The sequence below is a fragment of the Hemitrygon akajei genome, chromosome 11 (assembly GCF_048418815.1).
Source record: "Hemitrygon akajei chromosome 11, sHemAka1.3, whole genome shotgun sequence".
Lineage (NCBI taxonomy): Eukaryota > Metazoa > Chordata > Chondrichthyes > Myliobatiformes > Dasyatidae > Hemitrygon > Hemitrygon akajei.
This window is the reverse complement of record NC_133134.1, coordinates 158,823,801-158,851,597: the sequence shown is the minus strand read 5'-3', so window position 1 is coordinate 158,851,597 and position 27,797 is coordinate 158,823,801. Positions and strand designations below refer to the sequence as shown.

General features: G+C 41.4%; 1 protein-coding gene across 2 annotated transcripts in view; it reads left to right on the top strand.

Annotated features, from left to right (window-relative positions):
* Window positions 1–27,797, top strand: part of dhx35 (DEAH-box helicase 35) — a 106,305-nt gene that overhangs the window by 42,698 nt on the left and 35,810 nt on the right. For both annotated transcript variants that reach the window (XM_073062036.1, XM_073062035.1), the window contains exons 10-12: window positions 369–465; window positions 14,751–14,909; window positions 23,408–23,618. In XM_073062036.1, the coding sequence (XP_072918137.1) occupies window positions 369–465; window positions 14,751–14,909; window positions 23,408–23,618 (467 nt within the window). The remainder of the gene's footprint in view (window positions 1–368; window positions 466–14,750; window positions 14,910–23,407; window positions 23,619–27,797) is intronic.

The window sequence follows — 27,797 nt, the reverse complement described above, 5'->3', positions numbered from 1 at the left end:
GACTTGGATTATCAGTAGTGTACATTGTTAATTTTTCCACGCTCACTAAAGTTAATATAAAACTCTTCAAACCCTTAGCTGACTGTTCCAAGCAGCATGCACCAAATGGTGGAGGAACTCAGCAGGCCAGGGAGCATCTATGGAAAAAAGTTCAGTCGACGTTTTGGGCCAAGACCCTTTGGCAGGATGCAAAGATCTAGTCCTGCTGAAGGGTCTCGGCCCGAAACGTCGACTGTACCTTCTCCCACAGATGCTGCTTGACCTGCTGAGTTCCTGCAGCAGTTTATGTGTGTCGCTTGGATTTCCAGCATCTGCAGATATTCTCGTGTTTGCTGATTGTTCCAATTTTGTTTGTCTTTTCTTCTCAGCCCTGTTCCAGATTATCTGAAAGCCACAGTGGATACCATCACAAAGATCCACCAGAATGAGGCTGATGGGGATATCTTAGCATTTCTCACAGGCCAGGTACTTTCCCACTGTCTATTTATATAGCAGACAAAACAAAAAAAGATCAGTTGGTGTAGATAATTGGGACGGCAGAGTGGAGATACATCTCTACCAAAGGAGGTGTCAGGCACTCCATCCCTCTTGTTAGCCTGCAGGTCATCCTTGGGCGAGGTGTAGCACCTGCTTAGCCCCACTCCCCACCAATCAGGGTCACGTGAAATCATGGGACCAGGTGGTGGATGGTCGTATGAGCAGCTGGTGCATATCGCGAGTCCTGGTTATGCAATCAATGACCTTAGGCAGCCTATCTCTGAAGAGTATTGATAATGGCTGGGGTCACTCGTCTTGTAAAGACACTGCCCAGAAGAAGGCAAAGGCAGACTACTTCTGTAGAAACATTTGCCAAGAGTATAATCATGGAAATGGAAATACCATGATCACCCGTGTCATATGACACGGCACATAATGATGATGATGATAGTGTGTGGATAAGGATGAAGATTAATCTCTTTACCTTTGGTTTTGTGATCCCCGAATGAATGGAAGCATTGTAAAGGAAAGTGACTTACATTTCTATGATGCCTTTCGTGATACTTTCAGTGTGTCACAAGGTACTTTGCAATCAATAATGAGCTTGTGAAGTACAGTCATTTTTGCAAACCGTGGCAGGTAACATATGCATAAAGACTTCCACAAATCATAAAGTGATAAATAGCAGAAAATCTGGTTTGGAACGTCTCTAGAGGGATTAATGTTAGTCAGAGGGTAATTCCCCTGTTCTTCAAAACAGTGCTGTGGAATTTTTACATTTGTGTGGTTTAATATCTCATCTGAAAGATGACATCTACAACACTAGCATTCACGCTGTATTATATTAGAATGATAAATTTGATTTTAGAGCAGTGGTTCCCAAACTGGGGTCCACAGATCCCTTTTTTAATGGTATTGGTCCATGACATTAAAAAGGTTGGGAATCTGTTTTAGAATAAAACACACAAAGTGGCGGAGGAGCTCAGCAGGTCAGGTCACATCCACGGAGGAGAAGAAACATTTGACGTTTTGGGCTGAGATCCATTTTGGACTGGAAAGGAAGGGGCAAGCAGCCACAATGAGGGGGGAGGAGGTGATAGGTGAGAACAGGTGAGGGGAAGGTGAATGGGTGGGGGAGGGGAAATTAAGTGAGAAGCTGGGAGGTGATAGGTGGAAAAGGTAAAGGGCTGAAGAAGGGGAAATCTGATAGGAGAGGAAAGTGGACCATGGGAGAATGGGAAGGAGGAGGGTCACCAGATGGAAGTTTTGGGCAGATGAGAAGAGAAAGGGTAACTCGAGCAGGATGGGGAATGAAAAAGCAGAGAAGGGGGAGAAGGTGAGAAATTACTAGAAGTTGGAGAAATCAATGTTCATGCCGTCAAGTTGGACGCTACCCGGACCGACTGTATGTTCCTCATCCAAACTGTTAGTAGCCTCATGGTAGCATTAGAGGAGGCCATGGTCCGACATGTCGGAATAGGAACGAGGAGTGGATTTAAAATAGCTGGAGGCAGCTGTTGCAGTTAACCGACATTTATTTTTGTGCTAAAATCTCTGGTATGGGACCAGTATCCAGGCCAGTACTGAACCTCAAGAGAGAGAATTTCTAAGGGATAGCTTTTTAGAACAGCTTGTTGTTGAGCCCACTAGGGAATTGGCTGTGTTGGAGTGGTTGATGTGCGATGATCCGGAGGTGATGAGAGAGCTTAAGGTTAAGGGACCCTTAGGGAACAGGGATCACAATATAATCGATTTCACTTTGAAATTTGAGAAGGAGAAACTAAATTCCAAAGTGTCGGTATTTCAGTGGAATAAAGGACATTACAGTGGCATGAGAGGGGAACTGGCCAAGGTTGACTGGAAAGGAACACTAGCAGGAAAGACAGCAGAGTAGCAATGGCTGGAGTGTCTGCGAAAAATGAGAGAAGAGCAAGACAGATATATTCCAAATAAGAAGAAATTTTTGAATGGAAGAAGGACACTACTGTGGCAGAGAAGTGAAGTCAGAGCCAAAATAACAGCAAAAGAGAGGGCATACAAGGAAGCCAAAGCTAGTGGGAAGATAGAGGATTGGGAAGCTTTTTAAAAACTTGCAGAAGGTTGACCTACAACCAAAGAATACTATTTGGAAACTAAATTCAAGTCTACTCAATGCTCCCTATTTTAAGGAACAAATTAAAAAAGAAACTGGTCTTTACTTAGAGTTCAATGATAATGGAGAGGTTTCACCTCCCATTCTATGGGATACTCTGAAGGCTGTCTTAAGAGGGAAAATTATAGTGATATCTTCATATAAGAAATAAATAAGGAATAAAACATTAGAGGAATTACAAAATAAGCTGAAGGAACTAGGAAAAAAATCACTAATTGAGTTTGGCACAGGGTACATTAGAGGAAATTTTAAAAATTAGGAATGAAATTAATAGTTTGGCTACACAAGAAATCAGGAAAAGTTTAATGTTTCTGTAACAGAGACACTATGAAAGTGGATTTAAATCAATGAAAATACTGACATGGAAACTAAAAAAAAAGATAGCAGAAAATACAATTCATAGAATTAGGGATCCAAGAACAAAAGTGATAAAAAAAATAAGCTAGGTGAAATTCAAGAAGCTTTTGAAGTGTTTTACAAAACTCTATTTCCAACGTTCCAGGGGAAGCATAACCCAAATTGACACCTTCCTGAATTCTCTAGACTTACCCACTTTAAGCAAAGATCAAAATAGAATGATGACTGCTGACATAACTGAAGCTGAACTAAAAACTGTAATTAGTAGGCTTAAATTAAGCAAGTCACCAGGATCAGATGGATATATGGCAGAGTGGTATAAAGAATTTAAAAATGAGTTAATTCCTGTTTTACTCCCCACACTGAACTGGGCTCTAAAAAAGGCGCAAATGCCACCCAGCTGGAAGGAGGCGATAGTCTCAACTACACCAAAAGAAGGCAAGGATGAAATGGAATGCGGGTCATTTAGACCAATATCTGTTCCTAATGTGGATTATAGATTATTTACCTCCATCATGGCCAAACAATTGGAAGAGTTTCTACCCACACTGATACATAATGATCAGACAGGTTTTATACAACAACGCCAAACACAAGACAATATATGAAGGACACTTCATATTATGGATCATATACAAAAAAATAAAATTGAAGCAATAGTGATAAGCGTGGATGCTGAAAAGGCATTTGATTCGGTTAATTGGAATTTTCTTTACAGAGTTTTACATAGATTTGGTTCACATGACACAATTATTAAAATTATATAGCCACTATTTGACAATACAACTGCTCAGATTAAAATCAGTGGATATCTATCAAATAGTTTTATCCTAGAAAGGGGCACGAGACAGGGTTGTGCATGGTCACTGCTACTCTTCGCATTATATCTGGAACCATTAGCTCAACACATCAGACAAAATGAAGATATCAGGGGAATTACTATTAAAGGGTCAGAGCTTAAATTGGCCTGTTACATTTTGATGACATTTTGATCTATCCTGGGCAACCAACATACTCTTTACCTAAATTGATGCAATCTTTTGAACAATATGGTCAATTATCAGGATACAAGATCAACATAGGTAATTACTTTCATATAACTATAGCCTATCAAGAGAAATTGAAAGTAGATATCCCTGGGTATGGCAAACAGAGTCTTTCAAATATTTGGGCATCATTATGCCAAAAGATTTGGCAAAATTATCAGAATGCAATTATTTGCCTATATATAAAAAAAATAAGAAAGATATAACACAATGGAACCTAATTCCTTTTTTTAGTCTCGGTTCAAGGATTGAATCCATTAAAATGAATATATTGCCCAGACTATTATATCTCTTTCAGACCCTACCAATAGAGATTAATCAAAATCAATTCAATGAATGGAACAAAATGTTATCAAGATATATATGGTAAGGCAAAAGGCCTAGGGTTCATCTCAAAACTTTGCAATTAGCCAAGGAAAAGGGGGGGATGGAACCTATCTTCTCTTAGAGATTATTATTTTGCAGCACAATTGAGAGCTGTGATATGTTGGTGTAACCCATCATATGACACTCAATGGAAAAACATTGAAGAGAGGATACTTTCCATCCCCATACAAGCAATTTTGGCTGATAGTAACCTACAAAGGTACATAAATACTATTGATAACCTTGGGTGAAATGGACTCTTAAAATATGGAAAACTATTATAAAAGAATATAAACTAGAGGGAGATATTGCAATTCTTAAATGGTGTGCATATGACTCGAATTTTACGCCGACTAAACTGGATGCTAGATTTAAGGACTGGACAGCTAAAAGAATAACAGTTCTTTGCAATATAATGAAAGAAGGAATACTGTTCAGTTTTGAAATGCTTAAAGAGAAACACTTATTAGAAAAACAAGACTTATCGGTATTTACAGATGCGACAGTATGTTAATAGGAGGGTTAAAATGTAACCAAGGCAAGTACATGTTTGATAGAGCTATTTAGAAAAGCATATAATTCAGATAACGGTAGTAGAATCATTTCAAGCTTGTATAAGAGTTTGTCAAATCTTAAAACACATTCGACTTCATACATTAAAACAAAATGGGGAAGGAAGGAGAGATAATTATATCTGAGGAAGAATGGACAATAATATGGAGGTATCAATGGAAGTGTAGCCGTTCACAGAAATGAAGGGAGTTTGGATGGAAGAACTTGATAAGATATTTTATTACACCCTCTCAGAAATCCCATTAAGATGGTAACCTCCTTGTTTGCTGGAGAAATTGTGGAAATCAAAATGCAAACCGTTATCATATTTTCTGGGATTGCCCCGTTATCAAAGACTATTGGAGTGGGATACACAATGCCCTACAAGACATCTTTAAATGTGAAATACCCTTAGAAAGTAAGACCATATATTTTGGGTATATACCTCAAAAGTGGTTGAAAAGAGATAAATATTTAATGAATATACTTCTGGTGGCTGGTAAAAAGACTCTCACCAGGAAATGATTATCAAAGGGGAGCCCAACTTTAAACGCATGGATGGAAATTACAGTGGACATTTACATAATGGAGAAGATAACAGCGTCTATTAATCATAAGTTGGAACAATTTGATTCATACTGGGAAAAACGGTTTAACTACATAACACCTCATAGGCCTGATTTTATTCTCACAAATCAATGAATATGTTGTAAAAAAAGATCACTCCCTACTTGTACATAGTTTTCTCCTTTTGCTTGTTCTTTCTTTCCTCTCTTTTCTATAAGTGTATACCTCAGGTAAATATGTGATTTGTGGCAAATATTAATATATGATATATATGTACAGTATCTGAAATACATCTTATGGAAATGTTTGATGATGAACTTCAATAAAAAGTTCAATAAAAAATAAATTGCAAAAGGAAACTAAGAAGGTCATTAGGAAGGAAAAGATGAATTATGAAAAGGAGCTGGTGACTAATATCAACGAAGATACTAAAAGCTTTTTTAAGTATATAAAGGGTAAAAGAGAATTGAGAGTAGATATAGGACGAATAGAAAATTGCACTGGAGATAATGTAATGAGGAACGCAGAGATGGCAGAGGGACTGAATGCTATTTTGCATCAGTCTTCACATTGCTGCAGTATACTGGACATTCAAGAGTGTCAGAGAAGTGAAGTATGTGCAGTGAAAATTACAACTGAGAAGGTGCTTAATGAGAAGAAACTCAGTGGTCTGAGGTTGGATAAATCTCCTGGACCTGATGGAATGTACCTTTGGGTTCTGAAGGAAGTAGCTGGAGAGATTGCGGAGACATTAACAATGATCTTTCAAGAATTGATAGATTCTGACATTGTACCGGATGACTGGAATATATATTACTCTGCTATTTAAGAAGGGTGGAGGCAGCAGAAAGGAAACTATAGACCTGTTAGCCTGACATCAGTGGTTGAGAGGTTATTGGAATCGCTTGTTATGGATAAGATTACAGTGTACCTGGAGGCACATGACGAGAAAGGCCAAAGTCAGTATAATTTCCTGAAAGGAAAATCCTGCTTGACTAACCTGCTGTAATTTTTTGAGGAAATTACAAGCAAGGTAGACAAAGGAGATGCAGTAGATGTGGTGTACTTGGATTTTCGGAAGGCCTTTGACAAGGTGCCGCACATGAGGTTGCTTAGCAAGATAGAATTACAGGGAAGTTACTAACATGGGTGGAGCATTGGCTGATCGGCAGAAAACAGAGAGTGGGAATAAAGGGATCCTAACTTGACCGGCTGCTGGTTACCATTGGAGTTCCACAGTGGTTGGTGTTGGGACTGCTGCTTTTTACGATGTGTGTCAATGATTTGTGGCTAAATTTGCCAATGTTACAAAGTTAGGTGGAGGAGCAGGTAGTGTTGAGGAAACAGAGAGCCTGCAGAGGGACTTAGATAGTTTAGGGGAATGGGCAAAGAAGTGGCAAATGAAATACAGTGTTGGAAAGTGTATGGTCATGCACTTTGGTGGAAGAAGTAAATGGACAGACTGTTATTTAGATGGGGAGAGAATTCAAAATGCAGAGATGCAAAGGGAATCCTTGTGCAGGATACCCTAAACGTTAACCTCCAGGTTGAGTCAGTGGTGAAGAAGATGAATGCAATGTTAGCATTCATTTCTAGAGGTATAGAATATAGGAGCAGGGATCTGATGTTGAGGCTCTATAAGGCACTTGTGAAACCACACTTGAAATATTGGGTACAATATTGCGCTCCTTATTTTAGAAAGGATATACTGACATTGGAGAAGGTTCAGAGAAGATTCATGAGAATGATTACAGGAATGAAAGGGTTACTGTATGGGGAACGTCTGGCAGCTCTTGGGCTCTATTCCCTGGAGTTCAGGAGAATGAGGGAGATCTCTTAGAAACATTCTGAGTGTTAAGAAGCCTGAACAGATTAGATATGGCAAAGTTATTTCCTATGGTAGGGGAGACTAGGACAAGAGGGCACATCTTCAGGATTGAAGGATGTGTCCATTTAGAACAGAGATGCGGAGAATTTACCTTAGAGAGTAGTAATTCTATGGAATTTGTTGCCACAAATCATTGGGTGTATTTAAGGCAGAGATAGATAGGCTCTTGATTAGCCAGGGCATCAAAGGGTATGGGGTGAAAGCAAGGGATGACTAGAAGAATTGGATCAGCCCATGATTGAATGGCGGAGCAGTCTCGATGGGCCGAATGACCTACTTCTGCTCCTATATCTTATGGTCTTATGATCTTATAGAGAGATTTTGATAAGAACTTTGTGCTGTTTACCTATGAATACTAAACTTTGAAAATGAAGTCACAGAATGTCTGAAATACTCTGCAGTTCAAGCAGTGTCAACAGATGGAAGTAGCAATAACATGCCTGTTTAATGATGTTTCATCAGAGCCTGGAAATGTTGGAGATAAACAAATATTACGTAAGTTAAAAAGAAAAGGGGTAGGGAGTAAAGAATACAATGGAAGGTGTTTGAAATGCAGAGGAGATTAGACACAAGAGATTCTGCAGATGCTGGAAGTCCAGAGCAACAAACACAAAATACTGGAGAACTCAGCAGGTCAAGCAGCATCTATGGAGGGGAATAAGCAGTCAATGTTTTGGGCCGAGACTATTTCCCCTCCATTGCTGCTGAATGACCTGCTGAGTTCCTCCAACATTTTGTGTTTGTTGCCAAAGAGATAAAATTATGGTGAAGTACATTTTGAAAGAGAAAGGATTTCAAACAATACAGTCTTCCCCTAAATAAACTATTTTAATTAGCCATTTTTTTCTTTTCTGAAGTTTTACCAAATGCCATTATTCTCCAGCATTTTAGACAATCAAGCATTGTTTAGGTGCAAATATTAGCAAGCGCTTTGGTGCACAGGTGAGCTTGTCCAAATCTGATCTGTTTTTACATATTGTACATATTCTTGTGCTCTAAATAGAACACTGGCCAGTGACAAAGAACAGGAAGCTTGGCTGGGTTTCCTGTCTGTGGTCTGAGTGTCAATTGTCAGAACATGAGTGCCACTGCATGACAGGTATTTATTGCCCATCCTAAGTTGGCCTAGACACAGTGTTGGGTCTTTCTGAGCCTCTGCAGTCAATAAAATGATGATGGTGATTTCCCACCGTGCTTTTAAATAGAGAATAACACACGTAAAATGCTGGAAGTCCTCATGGAGAGTCAAAGTTACGGGCTGAGACCTTTTGTCAGGACTGGAAAAGGAAAGGGGGGAAGAAGCCGTAATGAAAAGATGGGAGAAGAGGGGAAAGGAGTACAAGGTAGAAGAGGATTTCTGAAGCCAGGTGTGCGGGGGAGGGGGGGGGTGGTGAATTGGGAAGCTGGGAAGTGATAGGTGGAAAAATTAAAGGGCTGAAGAAGGAATATGATAGGAGGGAAAAGTGGACTGTGAGAGAAAGGGAAGGAGGAAAGTCACCAATGGGAGGTGATAGGCAGGCAATGAGAAGCGGTAAGAGGAAGGCCAGAGTGGGGAATGGAAGAAGAAGGATGGTGAAAATTACCAGAAGTTGGAGAAATCGGTGTCCATGCCATCAGGTTGGAGGCTATCCAGACAGAACATGAGGTGTTGCTCCTCCAACTTGAGATTTTAAATAGGGAAATTGAGGAATTTGACCCAATATCAGGAAATAGCAGTAATTATTTTGTCCAACTAGTGAAGTTGCTGGTGTTTCCATGCACCTGCCCTTATTTTCCCAATCCAGGTTGGACAATTCTGTGAAAGCATCTTGTTGGAGAATTTAGAACCGATCAAACAAACACAAAGTAGGCAAAGACCTCAAAACTAGTTACTGCCTTTATTTTGTGAGATCACGGGGAGCCGTCCCTCCAGGGAACAACGACTCCACCAATGCAAGGTTACAGTTCAAATGCATACAGCACATCTAATCACGTTAGGTTAGCAGGTCTCGAGACACTGTTTCCGCAATTTACACAAAATTAACACCTACGCAATTGGTTCCTCATTAATCAGAGTACAAAACAAGCCGTTAATCACGTTGCCTCTCAGATGAGGGTTAACGGTTCCTCATTAATAACATGATCTATTGCTAGTTAGTACAAGTAAGATAGACCTATTCTGCTTCATGTCATGCTATCCCGATGATTCTGTTAACCCTTAATCCTCAAGCTTTATTTTTTTTTTCCCCACACATCTTCTCCATTGATGCATTGTATCCCAACAACTGCTATGATGTGTGGGTGACTGGGGGAATGAAGGTTAAGAGAAAGAATGGGCAGATGGTAAAGCAGTGTACTCACTCACAATTATGGTCAAGCCTTTTCTATGTGACTGATCTTCTGATTAACCTCAGAACCAAAGAAGCTACTGAATACTTGATGTAAAGGGTCACAATATTACTTAATCCTTAATTTAATCAAAGTTTAGAATCACGTCTACTTATTTGCTTGTATTAATTTTATAGCTTATAGTCAGTTTTAAGATTAAAAATTTATTGACAATATAAGCCCCAGGAGCAGAATTGAGCCATTCGGGCCCATTGAGTCTGATCTGCCGTTCCATCATGGCTGATATATAATCCCTCTCAACCCCATTCTCCTGCCTTCTCCCCATAACTTTTGACACCCTTACTAATCAGGCAACTATGAGCCTCCACTTTAAATATACCCTATGACTTGGCCTCCAGTGCTGTCTGTGGCAATGAATTGCATGGATGCACCACCATCTGGCTAAAGAAATTCCTCCTCATCTTTGTTCTAAAAGATCGTCCTTCCACTTTGAAATTTGTGCCTTCTGATCCTAGAGTCGCCCACTATAGGAAACATCCTCTGCACCTCCACTCTATCTAGACCTTTCAATATTCAATAAATTTCAATGAGATTGCCCCTCATTCTTTCAAATTCCAGCGAGTACAGGCCCAGAGCCATCAAATGCTCCTCATGTGTTTACTTTTCATTCACAGGATTATTTTCGTGAACCTCTTCTGGACCCTTTCCAATGTCAGCACATCCTAAAGAGGCCAAAACAGCTCACAATGCTGCAAAGGCAGCCTAAGCAATGCTCCATAAAGCCTCAGCATTACATCCTTCTATATTTTATATAAAATATCATCGACCATAAGACATAGCAGCAGAAATACGCCATTCAGCCTGTTGAGTCTGCTCTGACATCCAGTTCTATCCTCTCAAAATGAATGCTAACATTGCATTTTTCTTCCTTACTTCCAACCCAACCTGCAAATTAATCTTTAGAGAATGCTGCACTAGGACTCCCAAGTCTCTTCACACCTTCAATTTATGAATTCACTCTGTTCAGAAAACAGTCCATTCGTTTATTGTCCAAGTATGCAGGTATTTCAAGAGTGTGTCCATTTAATCTTAACTGGAGCTCTCTTCCTTGGTCTTTGGACTGTCCTGTTGCCTTTTATTCAGTGAGAACAAAAACTCTCTATAGATACAAACATGAAAGAATTCATCTGAGCTTCCAACTTGACAAATTCGATCGAACTGCACTACCATTGTCCCACTATGTTTGTTCTCCTGGCTATTCCATCTCCATGCTGTTCTTTTCTGCTTTTGGTGTCCTGTTAGCTCTTCTCTCCGTGTGATATGTTATTTCTCTCTCCACGACATCCTCATCAGGTTTTGCTATCCTGCTGCTATTCACACCTTTTCCTGCTGCAGCCAACTTCCCAGCACATTCCTTGAGCAGCAGCCAATATACTAGTTCTCCCCTGTGATTACAGTCTGCCTTGTTTTAAAACGCGTGCTTCAATTAAAATAAGAGTTCATGCACTAGAACACAATTTTTATATATTACAGATGAAATACATTGTTTGGTGTTTATAATATCTGGCAGTGTTTGATAAATAGCCAACTCGGGGCTAAAGTCGACAGAGTCCAATGATTTTGTTTTCTCTCCTGCAGCCTGGTTGGGGAAAGGTGACTTTGTTGCTAGGCAACCAAGTGGTATTGGCCTCTAGTCTCCCTTAAGGAGAAGAATGGATCCAATGCCAACGTAAATACTATCTCTAGTAACTTTCATATTGATTCACTTGAAATAAAAATAAAGTGATTAATTTATATCACAGATCTAACTAAATGTAAGACATTCTGCAGATGCTGGGAATTCAGAGCAACACGCACAAAATGTTGGAAGAACTCAGCAGGCCCAGCAGCATCTATGGAGAGGGATAAACAGTCGACCCTTTGGGCTGACGCTCTTCAGCAAGAGTAAGAAAGCAAGGAGGAAGAAGCCAGAATAAGAAAGTGGGGGAAGGGATGGAACAGGTGCTAGGTGAAGCCAGGTGTGAGGGAAGGTGGGTGGTTTGTGATGGGGGAAGAGAGATGATAGGTGGAAAAAGAGCTGGGTTGCTATCAAAGTTCAAAGTAAATTTATTATCAAAGTACATATATGTCACCATATGCAGCCCTGAGATTAGTTTTCTTGCAGGCATTCACAGTGGATACAAAGAATTACAATAAAATCAATGAAAAATTATACTTAAGACTGACAAACAACCAATCTGCTAAAGAAGACAAACTGCATATACAAAAAAGCAAATATTAATAATAACAGTAAATAATTAAGTAAATGCATAATACTGAGAACATGAGTTGTAGAGTCCTTGAACGTGAGTCCATATGTGTGCAACCGGTTCTGTGTTGAGGTGAGTGACGTTATCCATGCTGGTTCAGGAGCCTAATTGTTGAAGGATAATAACTGTTTTTGAACCTTTTGTAACTATATAACTATTTCTAGCATTTCTAGTTTGCTATATAACTAATATAGCAAGCTAGAAATGATAGAGTAGTAAATATTTTTTGATGAAAATCATGTTTTTTACAGTTATTATGGATGTTTGAACTTAATCCAGCCAGCTCCTCTTGACTGCAGAGTGCCAGTTGCTGACAATGCAGTATTCTCATCTCCTGCAATATTTACTGCGGAACACTGTGTGAGCAGAGTTTCACAGATGCTGCCCAGCATCTGGTAGCTTGGCCAAGTGATAATTTGTGCATGAGAGGTCAGTGAAGGGTGGTAATTGGTTGGAACAGGGGGGGTCACTAGCTTGAAAAAAAACCTGCTTGTTTTGATGCTGATGTGACTTTAGCTGTCGGAGCCATCTCAAGTCTCTGACATGCTATCTGATTTACCTCAGGATAACAACAAAGCAGGGCGCTTATTATAGGTTAGGCAGACCAAAAAAAATTGAAATGCCAATTCCCTTTTTATTCCCAGTAATTCCTTTGGCAAAACTTCATGCCTTGGATGTTGGATGAGGATGGGAGACCATAAGATGTAGGAGAAGAATTAGGCATTTGGCCTATCGAGTCTGCTCCGCCATTCCATCATGGCTGATTTATTATTCCACTGAACCCCATTCTCTTTCCTTCTTTGATGACCTTTCTAATCAAGATTAGTGGCAGGGAGGAGATGTGTCTCTACCAAAAGATGGTGCTCCTTCCCTCTGCTAGCCTGCAGGTCTCCCTTAGGCAAGGTGTAGCACCTGCTTAGCCCCCAGATAAGGCTCACATGAAGCCATAGGAGCAGGTGGTGGATGGTCGTATGAACAGCTGGTGCATATCACAAGTCCTGGTTATGCAACCACTGACACCAGGCAGACAATCTCTGAAGAGTATTGATAATGGCTGCGGTTACCCGACTTGTAAAGACACTGCCCAGGAGAAGGCAATGACAAACCACTTCTGTCAAGAACAATCAAGAAAAATTTGCCAGGTACAGTCATCGTCATGGAAAGAGCACGATCGCTCACATCATGTGACATGGCACATAACAAACACCCTGATTAATCAAGAACCTATCAACCCCTACTTTGAAAATACCCAGTGACGGCCTCCATAGCCATCAGTGGCGATGAATTCCACAGAATCACCACCCTCTGGCTAAAGAAATTCCTGATTACCTCTGTTCTAGAGGGATGTCCTTCTATTCTGGTGCTGTGAAAGCAGTGGGTCAGAGTCCACTTTGAGGAACACTCATAATCTTGATTTATGACGGAAGATGCTAACTTGTGTGAGGTATTTTGCATGTTGGGTGCCTACTGATTAGCATGTGTGAACAAATGCAGACAAGCTGAAAATAAGGCATTGTGTCTCCTTCCTTTATATGAAAGAAATCTTGCTGATGCTGAACAGTTGGGTTTCAGGGTATAAAGATTAATTTTATTCAGTATTTTATCAAAGCATTTTGCAGTTGCCTACTTCTGATGAAATGTGTATTGTTTGGCAAATCTTAGTACACTTGCTAAGCATATGCATACTTAATTTGAATCTTGTTATATGCCATTTAAACAGTCTCTCTGTGGTAAGGCTGGGAGTAACGGATGTCTGTTCTTAAGATAATATAACTTTAATTCCTTCTGCACTATTTTTAACATATTGGTCTATATAGTTTTGGGGGAGGCGGCACGGTAGCTTAGCGACTAGCATAACGCTATTACAGTACCAGCGACCTGAGTTCAATTCCATCGCTGTCTGTAAGGAGTTTGCAAGTTCTCCCTGTGATCAGTTTTCCTCCGGGTGCTCCAGTCTCCTTCCATGTTCTACAGATGTATGGATTAGTAGGTTAATTGATCACATGGGCATAATTGGGCAACGTGGTCTGGTTGGGATGGAAGGGCCTGTAACTGTGTTGTGTCTCTAAATGAAAAATAAAGACAAAATTATGTTAATGGAATTGTTGACCTACTTATTTGGAAAGAGGACCACAAACTCATCATGCGGCTTGGAGGCTTGTGTGCCCCAGTGACCCAGAGAGCTATGTTGACTTTATGTGTAGGCGCATTCATGCCAAACAGGTCAAAGGGCAGAGGCTTGACTTAAGAGTTGTCCGTGGTCTTCCAGGTTCGGGGGGTTCAGCTCAGGGCTAACTGGTAAAACAAAATTGGTAAGGAAACAGCAATGAAGAACCTTTCTATACAGGCAGAGGTGGAGGACTTTCACTGCTGCCCAAAATGCCAGCGGCGTAACAGGCAATAAGTAAGTAAGTTATTTGGTATGTCTTGGGAGTCCAAACCGAAACTAATGCAGCTGCTTTAACAGGTACATTCAACTATATGCTAAAAATAGATCATAGGGAGAAGTAAAACTGTTGGTATTTTGTAAAAAAGAAGATATATAGAAGTATCAGGCAGAATTGTGAAAGCACAGACTAAATTAGAGAAAGCAAAGTAGCCAAATATTTATCATGGTGTGAATTATTTTTATACGGTGGAGCGAGGGAATACAGAATCACACTGGTCCTTGCACTGAAATTCCTTTACAGCAGTATTTTCATTTGCAGGAGGAAGTGGAGATGGTGGTTTCCATGGTGATAGAGCAGGCCCGAGCTCTTTCTCGCAGCGGGATGAAAAAGCACCTTCGCGTTCTTCCTATGTATGCAGGGCTGCCCTCCAGTGAACAGATGAAAGTCTTTGAACGGATGTCTCCCAACTGCAGGAAGGTGAGATTCAGAAGCAAATCCTCTGTCAGAAATTCCGAGCAGCAATCAGTTCCCTCATTTTCTCTCCATCAGTGCTGAGGGCAATGACTTCTGCCAGGGTGAAAGCCAGTATGTTGCTCTCGATCTCTGAACTGAATACCAAAAAATCAGAATCATAAAATATGTAAGAACAGGTGGAGGCTGTTCTATGATTCAGTTCCTTCTACTTCTTCTGGTCCACATCTACTTTGACACCAAAACGTGCGACAACACCTGCGGGCTGCCCCCAGCACATCCTTTGGTGTGTTGGTTGTTAACACAAACAATGCATTTCACTGCATATTTCAATATATTTATGACAAATGAAGCAGAATCTGAATCCCTAATAACTAATATTAATAAAAATATATCAGTGCCAGATTTAGAATTAACAACCAAATCCAGCAGGAACAATTTGCAATTGAAGGTCATAGTTCCAAATTTTGCTTGTACAAGTTATAAAGTTTAGCCCTCGACTCTGGTCCTATACCTGGAGTGGCAGAATTAGTTTCTCCCTATCTACATTAACAGTTCCTGATATCTTGAAAACTTCAATCCATTACCCAAATCTCTTCAAAACTCCAAAAAAAAAATCAGCCTTGGTTTCTGTATTTTCTCTTTGTAGTTCAAGCTTGCATTCCAACCATCATTTTGGGAAATTTATGATAAACTCTTCTGAAAGTTAATATATCGTTTCTGAGGTGAAGTGACAGCAGTGCCCCAGTATAGAGTGTTCAAACTAACATAACCTCTACCCACTTGCTTTATGGTCATTTAGGTATAAAGGGCAGCATGCCATTAGCCATCTTGAATATTTCTCTGCAATTCCATGACATGTTCATGATAAGTAAATGAAATCTTTGCCCCTTTAGGCCTCAAACATTTTAAATAATGAACTGGTGTTGGGAGTAAAGAGAATATTAAGGGGCCAGAAGTGGAAAGACAGCTGCAAGGCTAAAATTGAAGGATCTTAAAAATATACATCACTGACGGCAGCAGTTCAGTCTACAATGCTAATGCTTCCACAATCAAAAGCTCTTCAGGTAAAGCACAACCTTCTAACCACAGGCATGAAGATATGTAAAGTGCAGAGAGTACATTGTTCTGTCCTTTTTAGGTCCAAAGTGGATGCTCACGTATTTGTTTGCTTATTTAGCAATACAGCGCAGAGTAGGCTTTTCCGGCCCCTCGAGCCACGCCACCCCGACAAACCTAATCAACCTTAATTTAATCATAGATGCTGCTAAGCTCCTCCAGCATTTTGCATGTGTTGCTCAAGATTTCCAGCATCTGCAGAATCTCTTGTGTCTAAACTTTCTCAGTAAAGCAGCCAGCATATTCAAAGACCCCACCCATCCCGGACATTCTCTCTTCATCTGTCTCTCATCAAGCAGAAGATACAAAAGCCTGAAATCACGTACCGCCAGGCTCAAGGACAGCTCCTATCCCACAGTGATCAGAATCCTGAACTGCTTCACTGTTAATAGTGTTTCCACTGTTACCTGACTCTTGAACGAGCTTCATGTATGACGAGATGGACTTTTAAGCTCACAATCTACCTCACTGTGATCTTTTATTTAGAAATTTTATTTACAAAGGCCCTTTTGGCCCTTTAAACCACACTGCCCAGCAACCCCCAACAGAGCCCTAACCTAATCATGGGACAATTTACAATGAACTATTAACCTTCTAACTGGTACATCTTTGGACAGTGGGAAGAAACCAAAGGACTTGGAGAAAACTCATGCATTCCACAGGGAAAACATACAGAGGCTCCTTACAGAATGCCACGGGAATTGAACTTTGAACTCCAGAGCACCCCAAAGTGTAATAGCGTCGCGGTAACCACTATGCTACCTTGGTGCATTGAAATCCATTTGCTGCTGTGTTGCCCATTCAGAGAATCATTTAGCACAGAAACCAGGCCATTCGGTCCATTGAGTCCTTACTAACACAAATCATTCATTTTCACACTGACCTTACCTGAACCCAGTTACAAGCCCTAAATGCCCATCAGCACACCCCCAATCTTTGGAGTTCTCCGCGCCCAAGTGTGGCGCAGAGCGGTAGAACAAACACAGAACAATACAGCACAGGAGTAGGCCCTTCAGCCCACACTGTTGTGTCGAACCAACTGAAAAATAAACCCCCAAACACTAATCCCTCCATATCCCTCTATCTTCCTCATATTCATGTGCCTTCCTAAACATCCCTTAAATTGTATTTGCTTCTGCCACCCACCAGGCATCCACCACTCTCTGAGTAAAAAACTTTCCCTTCACATCCCCTTTGAACTTACCTCCCCTCACCTTCAGAACGTGCCCTCTGGTGTTAGAAGTTTCTACCCTGGGAAACAGGTACACTCCATCTACACTATCCATGTCTCTCATAATTTTATAAACCTCTATCAGATCTCCCCTCAGCCTCTCCGCTCTGGAGAAAACAGCCCAAGTTTGTCCAGCCTGTCATGATATGCAAGATGATGGTAGATGAATATTTGAAAGGTTGAAGAAGTGACAGGTTATGGAGAGCTGGTTTGGAAGAGGAGTTAAAACATGTCATGGAACTGCACAAAAATATTCAAGATGATTAATAGAATGCTGCTCTTTATACCTAGATCAAGGTTCAAAGTAAACTTATTATGAAGCTATGTATACATGTCATCATATAGTACCCTGAGATACATTTTCCTGCAGGTATTTCTTGACCATAAAGCAAGTTGGGTAGAAGTTGTGCTATGACTTTAACGAGTTGGTGTTGGGTCCCGGGTTCAAATCCGCCAGTTCCTTGCACGCGTTCCATCCATGCTGGGTTGACTGTCAGCTAGCAATGCAGCATCATAAAAAACAGACAAATGCCAAGAAATTGGCAAGGTTGCTGCCCAACACGCCACAAGGTGTGGAGAGGAACGACAGAGATATAACTCTACAAGGGCTTAGTTTGATATATTTAGAGAATAATGGGCTACCTCTGTCATTCCACCCAGTAATGGATCAGCTGTGCTCATATTGATTGGCAGGGCAAGCTTGAGGGGCCTACTCTAATTTTCTTGTGTTCCTGTGTAATCAACCAGCTATGAAACCTCAAAAAAACAGTCCTCCCGGACATCTCTTGATCCCATCGTGTTTGTTTTTTTCCTTAATATCCCCTGAAGGTTTCATTTGAAACTTCCTTCTTGGCACTTTTCACTGCCTGTCTTATCACCTGTTTTTTATTTCCTCTGAGATGGGAGGATTTGTGCTAGCTTTTGGATTTTTGTATGCTTTTAGTGTTCAGTTCTTCCTTACCTCACTAATCCTCATAGAGGGATCAGAAGTGGAAAGAGTGAGCAGTTTCAAGTTCCTGGGTGTCAGTATCTCTGAGGATCTATCCTGGGCCTAACATATTGATGCTCTACAAAGAAGGCACGATAGCAGCTATACTTCATCAGGAGTTGGAGAAGATTTGGTATGTTACCAAAGATACTCACAAATTTCTACAGATGTACTGTAGAGAGCATTCTAACTGTCTGCATCACCACTGGGTATGGTGGGGGGCTACTGCACGGGATAAAAATAAATGGCAGAGAGTTGTAAACTTAGTCAGCATGAGCACTAGCATCTGTGGTATCCAGGACATCTTCAGGGAGCAATGCCTCAAAAATGTGGCATCCGTCACTAAGGACCCCCAGCTCCCAGGACATGCCCTATTATTGCTACCATCAGGGAGGAGGTACAGGAGCCTGAAGAATCACACTCAATCATTCAGGAAGAGCTTCTTCCCCTCTGCCATCTGATTTCTGAAAGGACATTGAACCCATGAGCACCACCTCACTACTTTTTTAATTTTCATTTTTGCACTTCTTACTTAATTTAACTATTTAATATACACACACTTACTGTAATTCATGTTTTTCTCTATTATTATGTATTTTATTGTACTACTGCGGCAAAGACAACAAATTTCATGACAACACGTACAAACAGGACTGACGAAGGGTCTCGGCCCGAAACGTTGACTGCTCATTTCAACGGATGCTGCCCGACCTGCTGAGTTCATCCAGCTTGTTTGTACGTGTTGATTTGACCACAGCATCTGCAGTGTACTTTGTGCTTATATTTCATGACATATGCCAGTGATATTAAACGTGATTCTGATTCTGACTTCGCTAATCCTCCGTGCTTTTTTTTTAATGTGAGAGGTAAATAGAGTTCTTGGCTTTTCCTTCCTTCCTTCTAAGACTGAATCTGGTGGCCATGTTCTGTGTTCTGAATGGTCTGCCTTAGCCTGTTGACAGAAGTACAGTATTTTTTTTTTAAAAAGGTGCTAAAGTGGCTGAAGGTTTCCAACCACTGCCACTTCTTGCTGAACTGTTAGGGGTAGGTGACAACAATGCCCACATCCTGTGAGTGAATTTTTAAAAAGGCTAAAAGGCATCAAAGGCCTCTTGAATTTTAAACAATGTCCCTCAGAAGATAAATCGCAGGTCAGCTCGAACTATGCTACTAAACTGTGGAACTCAATACCTAAAACTATAAGCTATGCAGACTGGGTTAACTTGTAAAGCCAGGTCAAAATCTATTTATTTAACCTTGCTTTTAATCAGCATCTTGTTGTATTTTCATGTTTGCACTTTATCCCATTGTAAAGCACTTTGAACTACATAGCTTGTATGAAAATTGCTCTATAAATACATTATTATTAAGTGTCCTGTTCAACATATCTTGCAAATGTCATGGACTCTTTACCACACGATCTATCTTGTTATGATCTTGCACTGTATTGCTTACCTACACTGCGCTTTCTCTGTAGTTGATACACTTTATTCTGCATTCTGTAATTGTTTTACCTTGCACTGTGTAATGAATTGATCTGTATGAACAGTATGCAAGACAAACTTTTTCCACTATCGCAGTACATGTGACAATAATCCAGTTCCTAATTCCATATTATTTGAAAGGAAGAAATATTTAGATTTATATTTATGCACACATTTTTTTTATAATTGTGGTTACACAAGGAAATAGCAGGATTAGGTCACCTGGCCCTTCAAATGTGCCCCACCATTCAATACGATCATAGTTGATCTGTGTCAGGCCTCAGCTCCTCTTCTCTGCCAGTTTCCCAAGGCCCTCAGTTCAAAATTAGAATACGGTTTATTTTCACTGATATGCAGTATGTTGTGAAATTTGTTGTTTTGTGGCAGCAGTACAGTGAAATATATTAAAAAAACTATAAGTTAATAAGAAATACTAAAATTATAACAAGTACTGCAAACAGAGCAAAATAGTGTAGTGTTCATGGACGGTTCAGAAATGTGATGGCAGAGGGGAAGAAACTGTTGCTGAATCATTGAGTGTGTGCCTTCAGGCCCCTGTACCTCCTTCCTGATGGTAGTAATGAGTAGAGGGCATGTCCTGGGTGGTGAGGGCCCTTAATGATAGATGCCGTCTTTTTTTGAGGCATCACCTTTTGAAGGTGGCCTTGATGGTGGGGAGGCTGGTGCCTGACTGAGTTTACAACCCTCTGGAGATTTTTCCAATCCTGTGCATTAGTTCCTCCGTACCAGTCAGTAAAGCATCTAATCAGAATGCTCTTTACAGTACATCTGTAGAAATTTGCGAGTCTGTGGTTACATACTAAATCTTCTCAAACTTCCAACGAAATATAGCTGCCGTCTTTGTAATTTCATCAATATGTGGGGCCCCATTTCTCCAATCGTTCAAAAATGGATCTACTCTTGAAATATTCCCTCAAAAATCTCACAGGTCAGAGAATTCCAAAGGTTCACCCTGCTCTACAAAAAGAAATGAATATGTGTTACTGCCCCTTCTAACTATGTCCCTTCTTTCAAGACTGACCAACTGGCGGAAATAGCTCAAGAACTGCCCCTTAGGATCTCACGTGTTTCACTAGTTTTATTTCCTCATTCTTCTGAGCTCCAAAGAATGCCCATTCAACTTCTTTGTTAGTCATGAGAGGGCAACTCTCTCATCTCAGGAACAAGCGGCACAGTTGTGTGGTGATTAGCACAACACTTTACAGTACAGGCGACCTGGGTTCAATTCCCACCACTGCCTATAAGGAGTTTGTATGTTCTCGTGACCGTGTGGGTTTCCTCTGGGTGCTCCAGTTTCCTCCCATAGTCCAAAGACCTACTGGTTGGTAGGTTAATTGGTAAATTGTAAATTGTCCTGTGATTAGGCTTGGATTACATCGGGATTGCTGGGCCAGAAAGCCCTATTCCACGCTGTATCTCAATAAATAAGTCAGTCTACTGAATCTCTTCCCGACTATCTACAATGCTAGTAAATGTTTATTTTCAATAAGCAGACCAAAGATATGCACAGTAACCATCACCAATTACAATTATAACAATGCTTACTTCCCTATTTCTAAACTTCAATGCCCAAACAATAATAATGTTCCATTTCCATTATTAATTACTTGCTGCACTCGTCTGCTAACTTTTTCTGATTCATGCACAAGAATGCTAATATGTCTCTGTATTCCACTCATTCACAACCTCCTTCCGTTTAGAGGCTAGCCTGCCTCTTGTTAGAGTACAAGTTCCACATTGGTTGCAGGAATGAAAGGGTTAATGTATAAGGGACATTTAATGGCTCTGGTCCTGTACTTTTTGGAGTTTAGAAGAATGATGTGTGGGGAGGGGGATCTCATTGAAACCTACTGAATATTGAAAGGCCTAGATAGAGTTAATGTGGAGAGGATGTTTCCTGTGGTGGGGGATTTTAGGACCAGAGGGCACAGCCTCAGAATTGAAGGGTTCAGCATTAGAACAGAGATGAGGAGAAATACCTTTAGCCAGAGGATGGTGAATCTGGAATTCATTGCCAGAGATGGCAGTGGAGGCCAAGTCATTGGGTATATTTAAAGTGGAAGTTGATAGGTTGTTGATTAGTAAGGGTGTCAAAGGTTATGGGGAGATGGTAGGAAAGTGGGGTTGAGAGGGATAATAAATCAGCCATGATGGGAAGAGACTCAATGGGACAAATCCAGAGCCATCAAACTACTCTTACATTACTGCTTTCATTCTTGTGAACTTCGCCAGACCCTCTCCAATTCCAACACATTCTTTCTTAGATAAGGGGCCCAAAACAGCCCACAATACTCGTGAGCTGTGACAAATGCCTTTTTCTCCAGCTCTGCTGAAGGGTCTCAGCCGGAAACATCGACTGTATTCTTTTCCACAGATGCTGCCTGGTTTGCTGAGTTCCTCCAGCATTTTGTGTGCACGTTGCTCAGATTTCCAGTACCTGCAGAATTTCTTGAGTTTATGTTCCTGTAGTAACTCCATTTCTCTAATTACCTTATTCTGTAGCAAAGTGTACCACTAAGGTAGAAAATAGCTCAGTACCTTTTAATTCTTTAAAATATTAACAGAAGAAAATCACCAGAGAATCATAACAATGTAACGCAGAAGAGATGCGTTTGACCTGATGTGCCACTGCCAGCTTTTGAAAGAGCGATCCAATTAGTCCTATTTCCTTGCTCTTCCCTTACAGCTCTTCAATATGCCTTTCCTTTTCACAATATGTATTCCATTTTGAACGATATTCTTGAGTGTGTTTCCATCTGTCTTCCAGGCAGTGCATTTCAGGTCATAACAACCTGCTGCATAAGAAAGATTCTTTGGCAATGCTTTTGGCATTTTGCATAAATCTGTGCACTCTAATTAACAAACTGCCTGCCAGTGAAAACTGTTTCTTATTTATGCCATTAAATCACTTTTGAACACATCTTCTGCAATCTCTTCTGAACGCTCTTTGCTCTAGGGAAAGCAACGCCAGTTTGTCTAGTTAATTCCCATAGCTGAGGTCACTCTCACTCAGTGGCTACTTTATTAGGTACACCTGCTCGTTAATGCAAATATCTAATCAGCCAATCATGTGGCAGCAACTCAGTGCATAAAAGCACACAGACATGGTCAAAAGGTTCAGTTGTTCAGACCAAATATCTGAATGAGGAGGAATTGTGATCTCAGTGACTTTGACCGTAAAATGATTGTTGGTGCCAGATGGGGTGGTTTGAGTATCTCAGAAGCTGCTGATCTCCTCAGATTTTCATGTACAACAGTCTAGAGTTTACAGAGAATGGTGCAAAAAAAATCCAGTGAGTGGCAAAAATGCCTTGTTAATGAGAGAGGTCAGAGGAGAATGGGCAGACTGGTTCAAGCTGGCAGGAAGGCAACGGTAACTCAAATAACCACACGTTACAAAAGTGGTGGACAGATAAGTATCTCTGAATGCACAACACGTTAAGCCTTGAAATGAGCTATAGCAGCAAAAGATCATGAACATACACTCAGTGGCCACTGTATTAGCTGCAGGAGGTACCTAATTATGTGGCCACTGAGTATATATCTATTACTATTCTAAAAATACCTCTGTACTCCAGTAAATCCAATGAGCCATGAAAGTTCAGCATGACCTTGTGGATTTTCAAAGGTACAATGCATGTTTTTTCACTTCTCTCTCCAGATAGTGGTGGCCACAAATGTAGCAGAAACCTCAATCACTATAAACGGAATAGTTTTCGTCATCGACTGCGGCTTTGTGAAGCTGCGGGCCTACAATCCCAGGACAGGTATCGAGTCTCTTGTGGTAACTCCAGTCTCCCAGGCATCTGCAGCCCAGCGAGCAGGACGTGCTGGTCGAAACCGCTCGGGGAAGTGCTACAGATTGTGCACAGGTGGGAAAGTAGGCGTGAAGAGCTTTCATTTAACCCAAACGCTATAACAGAGCTTGTTGTTGTTGCTCGTTGAGTAACTATATCAGGGCACTAAATTTCAGACTTGTACCACTGTGAGCCAGCCAGTGGTATAGTGGCATCCACACCAAACTTCAAGGTGAGTGGCTCCGCGTTCGAATCTGGCTGGCTCCTTGTACACTTTCCACCTGTGCTCCAGTTTCCTCCCTCATTCCAGAGACATACGGGTTAGTAGGTTAATCAGTCACATGCGTGTAGCAGGACAGTACAGACTTCTTGGCCCGGAGGGGTTTGTTACCATGCCATATCTCTAAACAAATAAATAATTTATTGACTACAGCTTAGCATTCAATACTAATCAACAAGCTTCATGATCTTGGTCTAAATGCCTCCTTGTGAAATTGGATCCTCGATTTCCTCACTTGGAGACCCCAGTCAGTTTGAATTAGCAACAACAACTCCTCCAGAGTCTCCATCAGCACAGGCTCACTATGACAGTGACAATAGTACAGGGACTACTACAGGGACCGTGTTCCCCTTGTCCTCACCTACCATCCCACCAGCCTCCGGATCTAGCATATTATCCTCCCCAACTTCCGCCACCTTCAACAGGACCCCACCACTAAGCACATCTTTCCCTCTCTACCCCTCTCTGCTTTTCGCAGGGATCGTTCCCTCCGTGACTGCCTGGTCCACACGTCCCTCCCCACAGATCTCCCACCTGGCACTTATCCCTGCAAGCGTAAGTGCTACACCTGTCCCTACACCTCCTCTCTTACCACCATTCAGGGCCCCAAACAGTCCTTCCAGGTGAGGCAACACTTCACTTCTGAGTCTGTTGGGGTAATCTATTGCATCTGGTGCTCCCGGTGCGGCCTCTTCTACATCGGCGAGACCCGACGCAGATAGGGGGACCGACCTCCGCTCCATCCGCCACAACAGACAGGATCTCCTGGTTGCCACCCACTTCAACTCTGCTTCACATTCCCATTCGGATATGCCCATACACGGCGTCAACTACCGCCATGATGAGGCCAAACTCAGGTTGGAGGAGCAACACCTCATATACCGTCTGGGTAGCCTCCAGCCTCTTGGTATGAACATCGAATTCTCCAACTTCTGGCAATTCCCTCCCTCTCCCTTCCACCATCCCACTTTCACTCTGCCTCCTCTTCCAGCTGCCTATCACCTCTCTCATGATTCTTCTACTACCCATAGTGCTTTCCCCTTACATTCCTTCTTCACCTCTCCGGCCTATCCCCTCTCTGCTTCCCCTCCCCCACCTCTTGATCATTCCTCTGATTGGTTTTTCACTTGGCACCTTCCACCCTCCCCCCCACCTTCTTTATAGGGCCCCTGCCCCCTCCTTCTGCAGTCCTAACGAAAGGTCTCGGCCCGAAATGTTGACTGCTTATTTCAACAGATGCTGCCCGACCTGCTGAGTTCATCCAGCTTGTTTGTACATCTTGATTTGACCACAGCATCTGCAGTGTATTTTGTGTACACTATAACGCTGTATGCTTAGTCCCCTGCTCTACTCGCTTTCCACTTACGACTGTGCGGTAAAACACAGCTCCAGTGCCACATTCAGATTTGCTGATGACACCACTGAATCAAAGGTGGTGATGAATCAGCATATAGGAGGGGCGTTGAAAATCTGGCTAAGTGGTGCCACAACAGCAACCTCTCACTCCACTGATTATTAACGTCAGGACGTGGAAGCCAGGGTTCCATGAGCCAGTTCTCATCAGAGGTGGCGTGGGTGAGCAACTTTAAATCCCTCGGTGTTAGCAATTCAGAGGACTTGTCCTGAGTCCAGTACATAAGTACAATTATGACAAAAGCACAGCAATGCTTCAAATTCGTTACAGGTTTGCGAAGATTCGACATGACATCTAAAACTCTGATGAACATCTGTAGATGTGTAGTGAAGAGTATACTGACTGGCTGCATCACAGCCTGGTACAGAAACACCAATGCCCTTGAGGTAGTGGGTACGGCTTGGTCCATCACGGGTAAAGCCCTCCCCACCTTTGAGCACATCTACTCAAAGTGTTGTCGCAGGAAAGCAATATCCATCATCAGGGACACCCACCACCCAAGGCATGTTCCCTCCTTACTACTGCCATCAGGAAGAAGGTGCAGGAGTCTTGGGAGTCACACCACCAGGTTCATATACAGTTACTTTTCAACCATCAGGCTCTTGAACCAAAGGGGACTGGTTCACTCAACTTCACTTGCCCCTGTCGTTGAAACGTTCACACAACCTATGAACTTATTTCAAGGAATCTTCATCTCATGTTCTCGATATTTATGGCTTATTTACTTATTTTTATTATTATTTATTTCTTCTGTATTTGCACAAGTTATTGTCTTTTGCTCACTGCTTGAACACCCAAGTTGGTGTGGTCTTTCATTGATTTTCTTAATGGTTATTATATCTATTATGGATTTATTGAGTATGCCCACAAGAAAATGAATCCCAGAGCTATATATAGTGACATATATGTGCTTTGAGAATAAACTTACTTTGAACTTTGAACTTTAATTCTGAAGCTGATTTGAAATTGAGTAATATAAGCCAGGGGGTTAAAAGTAACTTATAGAATGATCCAGTTACTCAAACACAAATTAATAAAATAATTAAAATAAAGTTTCAGGGAAAAATTAACCTTTTACCTTTTTTAATCAGGTTCAACAGTTCCTTTCAAATGAATGAGGACAGAAGAAGAGTTTATAACCCGTTGTGTCCATACCACCCCATATAATTTAATTCAGACTAATCACCACATTCTGTCCACAGACCTTAACTAACGTGTGAGTTTCTGTCTCCACTCTATATTTTGGAAATGAACTTAACCCTCAGCTGTTTGTCATTAAGTGTAATTGATTCTCAATGACCTCAGTTTGACGTGTTGACCTTCTGCTGAGGAAAATAGGTTGTCCATGTTCATCCTATCCACTTTTATACTCTTCAGTTAAGATTCCAATGTGGAATTGAAGCACAGTGTAGCCAAGCTGTCCATCTAGCTAGACTTTTCAAACCGTATCATCTGCTGTGTGTACTTTCCAATGGTGTAAGGTGACCAAAACTAAAAACTGTACTTTAGCTACTACCTAACTGTTGTTTTTATACTGCACGTTCCCAGCGTGATCTCCCTGCTCTTGTACGCCTCAACCTGTGAATAAATGTGTCCTGTGCCCCGTGTCTTCTTAATCAACTTATCCACGTGGAAGAATAGGGATAGGGAGCAACGTTGTCGCAAAGAAATTTAAGTTCTAATTCAAGTCCATTGTCATTCAACCATACACATGTATACAACTAAATGAAACAATGTTCCTCTGGGACCAAGGTGCAAAACACAGCACATATTTCACATGCAGTACATAGAATGATATTAACAGATAATAATAAAAATCATATTCTGTAGTAAAAATGACATATAGTTCAATATACACAAGTGTAAAAATGTTAAATATAATTAAATATACACGGTGTTACTCTTACTGGTGCTGTCATAAATAATGTGTACTGGCTGGTATCAGGGTGTTCAGAAGTCTCACAACCCAGAGGAGGAAGCTGTTGCCCAGCCTGGTGGTCCTTGTTCTTAAACTGCGGTACCTTCTGCCTGATAGTAGGAGGGCAAAGAGGTTGTAGGACGGATGGGAGGGGTCATTGATAACACTGAGAGCTCTGCGAACGCAGTGCTTCTGGTATATGAACTGGATGGTAGAGAGAGAGACCCTGATGATTCATTTAGCAGTCCTCCCAATCTGTTGCTGGGTCATGTGGTCAGATGCTTTGCAATTCCAATACCAGACGGTCAACCAACTGGTTAGGACACTTCTCGATGGTCTCCAGTAGAGTGTGGATAGAATGGCGGGGGGCGGTGGGGGGGGTGGTTGGAGCCTCGGTCTCCTCAGGAAATGGAGTCACTGCTGTGGAATTGAGGGACCAAGTGAGATCATCCGTGATAAGCTGTCCAAAAACCTGGTGCACCTGAGTCTCTCCCGTTGAGGAGCCATTGATGTGCAATAGGGAGTGGTCAGCCTGCATTTTCCTGAAGTTCACAATCATGAACTGTTCTATAAGGATAGGAGTTTTAGCCTTCATATAGACCATAAAATGTAACTGCAGAATTAGGCCATTTGGTCCATTGA